The 8,971-nt window shown below is 47.7% G+C and overlaps 1 protein-coding gene across 1 annotated transcript; it reads right to left on the reverse strand.

Moving 5' to 3' along the window:
- Nucleotides 1–239: 239 nt before the first annotated feature.
- LOC118893987 (mitochondrial assembly of ribosomal large subunit protein 1-like) lies at nucleotides 240–8,692 on the reverse strand. Its single transcript, XM_036849664.1, is given in 4 exon segments — nucleotides 240–629; nucleotides 631–782; nucleotides 6,023–6,094; nucleotides 8,656–8,692. Coding segments are annotated over 4 exon segments (651 nt in total).
- Nucleotides 8,693–8,971: the final 279 nt, after the last annotated feature.

Raw genomic sequence — 8,971 nt, forward strand, 5'->3', positions numbered from 1 at the left:
AAAGTGTGTAAAACAGACAATGATTGATGTACTGAAGCAGAGGTGGACATGGTATAAAAGCATAGAATGCGCATACAAAGGTAAATGGAAGTACCATCTGAACGTAAGCTCTTTAAGGACAGAATTTTCGACTTCTTTTTTAGTCACTGCTCTATCCCCAATACCTAGAACAGGCACTCAATGAGGATTTCTTTTCTTTTCTTTTTTTTTTTTGTTTGACTAAAGCAGTTCATATCATTTTATTCACATTTAAACCCCACAGGAGCCAGAGATGAAGTGTCATCTTCTATTCCAAGGATGAAGTCTTCAGGTAAGGTCTCAGGTGCTATCTGAGCTAACTGGTCATCATAAGAACGTAGGGTCCATAATTTCTCTAATTCATAGGTTTCTCTGGTTTCTGGAAGCATCAAATGAATCACCATGCTGCCAAAGTCCATACAGAGCCAGTCATCAGTGTCCTTCCCTTCGATGTTAACATGAGGCTCACTTTTACATTTCAGGTATTTGTACATTTTCACAATGTAGTAGGCCATGGCATGTAAGTGTCGAGGGGAAGTTCCACCACCAATTACACAGTAATCTGTATATTTCATTTCTGGAGGAACCTTAATGACACAAATGTCTCTTGCCATTTTCTTGCCTCAGAAGTGAAACCAGCATATTGATGTCACACTTGGGACCAGTATGATCTGCGGTGCCTGACTCCGGGGGCCCCTCGCCGCCCGGCAGTCCCCTCCTCCCATCCTCCAGGCCGCGCGCTCGGTGGGGGGGCCGGGCAGACCCTGCCGAGGGGCGGTCCCACTGGAAGCCGCCCCACTGACAGCAGCCGCCGCGGGCCACGCTCCCGGGGAAAAGGCCTGGATGAGTATTTCTTAATTGAACAAATAGAACAGAATGAAAAGCATCCCTGAAGAGAGAGATGAGAATACGGCATTGGTGGTTGCCCTTTGGTAGGGAGGGTGGGGTGTCAGGGTAGAGGAGGGCTGAGAGGAGACGGAACCCCATTCTGTACTGTGCAGCTTTTGCACAGGTGCACCACCTTAAAAAGTTAAAAAGAAAAAAAAAAAAGGGGGGGTAAGAACAGGAAAGCAGGACACCGTGGGCCTAAAACCAAGTTGGAAAAAATGTGAAATCTGGTCGAGCATCTCTTACTGATACCATCCTCCATTACAGCGGAGGAGAAAAGCTAACTAGAGGGTTAGCAGTCCCTTCCCCTTCACACGGCAGCCCTGAGGGGCTAATCTGCTCTGGCTGTAAATATGGCAGCCTTGAGGGTTTCCTTACATAAGCAAATAAGGCTCCCGTAAATAGCACAGCCAAGTCCTTTGAACACTGAAGCAACAGGCCTTCATTTTGACAGCCAGCCCTTGACATCTTGTCAACCTCATGGGAAGTCATTTCTGCCTGTTCTCCACTAAGCTGGTTTCACTGACACCTTGGAAATGGTAGGCACTCCTGGATAAGGAAAGTCTCCATGTGTTTAATTTGGGCCAATTCCTGTTAAAACCACCATTCTTCTATTTCTAGCAATATTCCCAAATGCCTAATTTCAGTGCTCCCTTCAAAAGGTGGGCAGCATATGAAAGACAGAGAATTAATATTCTTTATCTTTGACAGAGAATTTAGTAGTTAATATTTTGACAGAGAAGTATAAATTTACATGAAATATCTCATTTCAATCTCATAACAGCTTTATGCAGGAGATGGTATCATCCTATTTTATAGGAATTGGGGCTTAAAGAAGCAGGTGGGAAGCAAGGATTCCAACCAGGCCGGTCTCTAAAACGCACGCTTTTCCTCTCCACTGCCTCCCAGCATTTGTGTTATACCTGCAATTTACAAAGCAACTCACATACACTATCCCATTTAATCCTCACAACCTGAAATCTAAGAATTATTTTAAATTTCCATTTGCTATGGACTGAACATTTGTGTGCCCCCTGCAAATTCATATATTGACGCTTAATCCCCAGTGTGGTGGCATTCGGAGGTGGGGCCTTTAGGACATAATTAGGCTATGAAGATTCAATATCAAAAAAACAAACAACCCAATCAAACAATGGGCAGGAGACCTAAATAGACATTTCTCCAAAGAAGGCATACAGATGGCCAACAATCATATGAAAAGATGCTCAACATCACTAATTATTAGAGAAATGCAAATCAAAATGACAATGAGGTATCACCTCACACCGGTCAGAATGGCCATCATCAAAAAGCCTACAAATAACAGATGCTAGAGAGGGTGTGGAGAAAAGGGAACCCTCCTACACTGTTGGTGGGAATGTAAATTGGTGCAGCCACTATGGAAAATAATATGGAGGCTCCTTAAAAAACTAAAAATAGAGCTACCATATGATCCCACTTTTCCAGATATAAACCCAGCAATCCCACTCCTGGGTTTATATCTGGAAAAGACAGAAACTCTAATTTGAAAAGATACGTGCACCCCAATGTTCATAGCAGCACTATTTACAATAGCCAAGACACGGAAGCAACTTAGATGTCCATCAGCAGAATGGATAAAGAAGATGTGGTACATATATACAATGGAACATTACTCTGGCATAAAAAGGAATGAAATATTGCCATTTGCAGCAACATGGATGAACCTAGAGAATACTATACTTAGTGAAGTAAGTCGGGCAGAGAAAGACAAATATTATATGATATCACTTATATGTGGAGTCTAAAAAGTAATACAAATGGATCTATACACAAAACAGGAACAGACTGACAGACATAGAAAACAAACTTATGGTTACCAAAGGGGAAAGAAAGGGGGGAGAGATAAATTAGGAGTATGGGATTAACAGATACAAACTACTATCCATAATATAGAGAAGCAATAAGGATTTACTGTATAGCACAGGGAACTATATTCAGTATCTTATAATAACCTATAATGGAAAATAATCTGAAAATATATATATAACTGAAAAAAAGAAAAAGTTTCTCATCAGTGTGTCTCCAAAGACACCAGGCTCTTTTTCCAAGAGTTATACAAAGTCTTGTTAAAACCTAGAAACGTTTAATTACCTATGGCATATACAAATTATTCAGATTTCATTTGGGTCCAGGCTTAAGATATTATTAAAATTATCTGTCAGGGGACTTCCCTAGTGGTCCAGTGGGTAAGACTCTGTGCTCCCAATGCAGGGGGCCCGGGTTCAATCCCTGGTCGGGGAACTAGATCCCGCATGCCGCAACTAAGAGTTCGCATGCGGCAACTAAGAAGCCCACGTGCCGCAACTAAAAAAAGATCCCGCATGCCGCAACTAAAAAAAGATCCCGCATGCCACAACGAAGATCCCGTGTGCCACAACTAAGACCCAGTGCAGCCAAAATAAATATAAATAAATACATAGATAAATAAATAAACAAAAAATTAGGTTGTGAGGACAGAGCCCTCAGGAACAGGAACAGAGACTTCCTTTCTGCTCTCTGCCTGTGAGGACACAAAAAGATGGCCGTCTGCATCCCAGGAAGCGGGCTCTCACCAGAAACCAAATCTGCCCATGCCTTGACCTTGGACTTCCCAGCCTCCAGAACTGTGAGAAATAAATGTTTGCTGTTTAGGCTACCCAGTCTAAGGTAATTTGTTACAGCAGCCCAAACTGACTAAGGCATCATTTTACAGAGGGGAAAACTGCAGCTCAGAGACGGGCACATAGGGGCAGCATGGTATAAGACAGAGAGTGCTGGTCTTGGGAGAAAGACCTGGATCCTACTCCTGGCTGTGCCCCTCATGAACTTGGTGACCTTGGGCAAGGCATGCATGCTCTCTGGCCCACAGTTTCCTCTTCTGCAAGGCAGTGTAATAGACTAGATGCTCTAGCATTCCAAGCAGCTCAGTTAGTCTTTGATATTAGGAAACCTCTTGGTGTTCCTTGCAATGAGGTTAGAACTTTAGTTGTGAAGGGGGAACCAATGAAACTGACATACACAACTGGCCCTGGTGGGATATTGGCATTTATTCCTATACCGCAGTTCACACTTCTAAGTTTCTACAGTTGCAATGTCTTAATCATAATGACACTGCTTCTAGAATGCCATTAATATTCCCATCGGAAATGGAAATGCCAAATTGCTAATCGCGCCCCGGGGGTTTTTCATCTCATGCTATCATCGCTTTAGATGATTTTTTAAATCATATTTAAGTTTATTAAAATATCAACCATTTTTTGTTTAGAAACAGGAAAGTCTACACCAGTGTTTATACAACGGCAGGAAAAAAAAAAACTCTGTCCACCAGAAACAAGCCAGCCCACGACTCCACAGAGCTGATGAAAACATTTGAAGAAGCCAGCTCTGCCTGGCTGCCTGGCTGGGGCTCCCTTCGTGAGAGGGCATTGCCAGCAGCAGTGACAGGTTAGTGCTGGGTTAAAGTAGCAGCTGGAACCAGCACAGGTGGAGGCTCATGGCCCCTGTCTGTGGCTCAAAACTGGAAGCTATGGTATCTTGCCTGGTAAGGAAGTGGGTGGAGCAGAAAGAGAATGGGCAGCCCGGGTTTGAATCTGGGCTCTGTCGCTGGTGTCTCTGTGATACTGGGCCAGTTACTTCATCCCTCTGAGCTTTAGCTTCCTCACCTATAACTTCTCATTTAGCATTTCTGGCTGAGGACTGCTGCAGTGATGGAACAGGCTTAGTAGGTGCACAATAAACGTCCATGTAACCACAAACATCTGCCCTGGACGAGACACAGCCTTTGACCTCAAGGAGTTCAAGGTCTAAAGAGGAAGAGAAACGTGGAGAGACAGTGACAACTGAGGATACCGAGGACTGGGGTAGTGGCAAGGATGGAGAGTTGCGGGAGCTCGGAAGAGAGTGTGTAGCCTTATGGGAAGAGGTGATGTCGTCAGAGGAGACCCTCTCCTCCCCCCAACTTCCCCCCAGGAGACCTCTGAGCTGATAGCAAGGATGAGGAGGAGACTCACGGGGAAAAAAGGTAGGGAGGATTACTCCTGGCAGGAAACAGCCTCGCCTTTGAAGAATTATCAGCGATTCACCGTGAGTGCAGGGGATTAGAGTTGGGGGTGAGGGAGTTGGGGAAGCGACGGGAGCTGTGTCCTGTGAGCCCCTCTGTGAGCCTGGGGTCTCCCCATGCCCCCTTCTCCACCTGCGTGTGGGCACCCCCCTCTTGGCTGGATGGCTCCGTGCACACGCTGCACAACTGCACCCCCAGGCCCGAGGCACAGGGTGCTGCCTCAGCAGGGACGTATGTCACGGTCTGGGAAATCTGGATTTTGTTCAGAACGCTCCGAACCTGAGAAATGAACTAGAAGGGTTTAAATCAAGGAAGTGACACAATCACAGCTGTGGTTTAGAAAGAACACTCTGAACACAGGAAGGCTTCTGGATGGGTGAGGAGTGAGAGAAGGCTGGAGGCCTGGGGGAGGATATGCTGAGGACACGAGCAGAGGCACGGGGGGCGGGGGGCGCTGGCAGAAAGGGAGGCTTCAAGGAATCCACAGAAGGTAAACTGGACAGGATTTTGTGACCGCGTGGAGATGGGAGGAGGTGAGGACATGACGGTGGCTGGGGCCTGTTGATCTGCAGACGTAGATGTGGGAGTCATTTATGTGGAGAGAGAGGGGAAGGTGAATCCGTCGGAGAGTCAAGAGGGAAGAGGACCCAGAACAAAATGTCAGGGGCCCCTGAGGTAGAGACAGGAAGAAACGCGCAGGGAGCAGGGAGGAGGCCGAGCCAGCCTGGCCCTGTGGTCTTTCTTTTCCCCACTGAGTAGGAGGTGGAGGTATCTGGAGAGGCTGGGGCGTGTGGCAGGGCTCAAGGTGGCGAGGAGGAAACAGCTACTGTGAGGGGGTTGGAGAGGGAGCGGATCGGGGACGCCGGGGAGGACTGCCAAGCACGGGTTGTTTTCTCCTGGCCTGACAGCTGCCGTCAGTCAGGGGACCAGATGGAACAATGAGGTAAGATCCTCCCAGCACACAAGCTACACTCTGGGGGCAGAGCAGGTGCTTTTAGACACAGAATTTATTCGTCTGAACCGCTAGAGGGCCACCGGTGCCATTTGCTTGCGGGAGTGTGGGAAGAGGCTCCCAGTCGGCCTCCCCAGCTACCAGCAGGAGCAGGCCTGGAGCAAGAGAGCAAACGGAGGCCCTTACACCCCATACACCAGCTGGCTAAACACGTAGAAACTCCAAGCGAAGCTATTCCCCCAACGGGCCTGCTTTCCTAGCCAGGCCTCGCAACCTATTCCCAAGCACCACCCTTGCATCCCAAAGGCTAAAGGCGGTGAGCTCTTCCCTGGGTCAGCCCGGCCACCTGTGAGCCTGTGAGCCAGGATGGGGCAGAAGCTGGACCTGGGCCCAGGACTCCCAACTGGTGACTAGACCCTCGGGACTGAAACGGATGGACACAATCAAGGTCTCCCAGGGAGCTGAGGCAAGCAGATTCCCCTCCCTGCGTGTCATTTTGCCGACTCAGGATTTCCAGGCAATTCTAAGCACCTCCCCAAACTACATCACCCGAGTAGAGAGAAGGGAAAGAGCATAGTTACCCTGTGGAAACGTCTCTGGCTATACACCTACTCTGGGTGATTTAAAGTGACTGTCAACAAAGCGGGCCTTCTGGAAGCAACCCAATTTCCTTCAACTGGTGAACGGTAAAACAAAATGTGGTACATCCATACAATAGAACACCACTCAGTAATTAAAAGAAAAAAAACTACTCTGTGCAACAACTTAGATGTATCTCAAAAGCATTTTGTGTTAAGTAAGATAAGCCCGGCACAGAAGGCTGCATACTGCATGGTCCCACCTTTATGACATTCTAGAAAAGAGGAGCTATGGGGAGAGAAGACAGATCAGTGGTTGCCAGAGCAGGAAGGGCAGAGGGGATTAGCTGCAACGGGACATAAGGGAATTTGACTGGGTGGTGAAAGTGTTCTGTCTTGATTGTGTCGGTGGTTTCACAGCTGCATACATCTGTCAAAACTCATCAAACCAAATACTTTTTAAAAAGGGTGAATTTAATGAAGCTAACCCCCAAATAAGTAAATTAATCCGACCCTCTTTCTCTGGTTTCCCAGGACAGAGGCTGTGGTTTTCTCCCTCTTCCTTGGTCTAGGGGCTCCATTTCAGCCCAAGTGACCCTCTCCTGTAATTCCCCTTCATTCAATTGGTTATCAAACCAGAGGAAGACAGATGGACAGAGATAGAGACAGCGGGAGACAGAGATTTAGACAGAAAGACAGAAAACATTCTATATTTTGGAGTTTGTGATATGTAGAATCGTGCTAAGCACGGGCCCCGAGGCAGGGAAAGGGTCCTCTTTCCAGGGTGTAAGAATAGCACCAGACTGTCATGGCTGAGAGCATCTCCTTTGATAAGTCTGGGTACCTCAACTTCTACCACCCAATAGATTCTCACTTACACAAATTCTTTGATAGTAAGCGTCTGTGAGGGTTGAATTTTTGCTGAAATTTTAAATGTGAATTTTTTAAAGACTCCCATAGGTAGTCACTTTAAAGTTTATATTCTTCCTGATTTATTTGTTTTGCACATTTGAAACTTTTCATGAATTGGAGTTGCTTAAAAGGGAGTATACCTGAAGGATAAGCCATGAAACCTCCGTTTTGCTTGACAGATCTGCCAGATGTGTCGTTCCTTTGTGGCAGGGCCCAACTAGAAACCAGAAAAATGGAGAGCAGAAAGGAAGAAGATAACACAAAACACTGGATAAACAGAAAGCGCTTCTATTTGTCTTTCTGATGCACACTCACAGACACTCGCACATTCCTCCCCAGCCCAGCACTCCCATGCTCACTTGGATTTCACTAACATTACATGAAATCACAGGAGCCACCTACTCTGAAAGTATGCGTTCTACATGTGATAAAAATGAGAGAAAGGACTTTTTCAAAATTGTCACATCATGGGAGAGACTTTCAGCATGAACCTGTCACACCAAAGGGCTGCTGTTGACTATGGGAGCCCAAGAAGTCTGTAATGACCCTCACAGTCACACAGCCCTTCAGGGACTCAGTTTATTCATATGTAAAATGGGAATAACAATAACTGTCTTCTTTTTCTCACATAACCGTGGTTAGGGGCACGTGCGGAATGGCATGTGAAAGAGCCCTGTAAACTCTGGACAAGCACCTACCTATATAGCGCCTATAGCAGCTAATGCTGAACGGCTGTGAGACACAGCCAGCGTGGTGTGAAAAGCGACTCCCTCCCCACTGCAAGGACCCCTGGCCTTTAGAGGAGGCCCCCAGAGCTTGTTAGTGGTCGAGATACTTTTGTTTCTAGTTTATAACCAACCTGCGGGAAACCCCCTTCGCCTCCGCCGCTCACCGGAACACAATCTAAAGATTTCTCTCGCTGTCCTGAGTGCTGGATCCTGCAGGACCCGCCAAGCCAGGGTCATCGGCTTCCCCGTGAGCTCGGCATAGCATGCGGGTGTGCTGAGAAGCGCCGAGGTCAGCACCCCAGCCGGGACCCCCTTGTCCGGCCCCAGTCAGCGCGCCGGCTAATGCGGCCTATTCAGGGAGGCGGGGCGGGAACAATGGGAACAAATCTCTGCTCACCGCGCTCCCAGGGGACAAAGTGCTGGCAGCCTTTCCCTCGGAGCTCATCAATTCCGGAACCACTCAACCAGGGTGCTGGGCCCTGGCGGCTGCTGACTCACAAAGGGCCACGTGGACGCCGGGGAAACGGGAACCCATTTCGCCCAAGTGAAAGGAAATGCGATCGTTTAGCAGAGATAAGATAAGATGAGGGGGCAGCGCAAGGCCTGGCAGAAATGAAGTGAGAGAGATCACGTTCCCTTTTCTGTGCAAGTAGCTGCTCCCCTCCCCCTCCGAGGCACGGAGTTCTCTGCTCTCCTGCGGTCCCGACCCCACCTGCTCCCCAGACACGATCTCATAGCCACTCACAGACACGTTAAGTCACTGGTCATTAAAGTGGGGAGGGGCTGAAGAGACCACCAGCCCACTGTTCCCAAC

Source organism: Balaenoptera musculus, chromosome 4 (genome assembly GCF_009873245.2).
Source record: "Balaenoptera musculus isolate JJ_BM4_2016_0621 chromosome 4, mBalMus1.pri.v3, whole genome shotgun sequence".
NCBI classification, from domain to species: domain Eukaryota; kingdom Metazoa; phylum Chordata; class Mammalia; order Artiodactyla; family Balaenopteridae; genus Balaenoptera; species Balaenoptera musculus.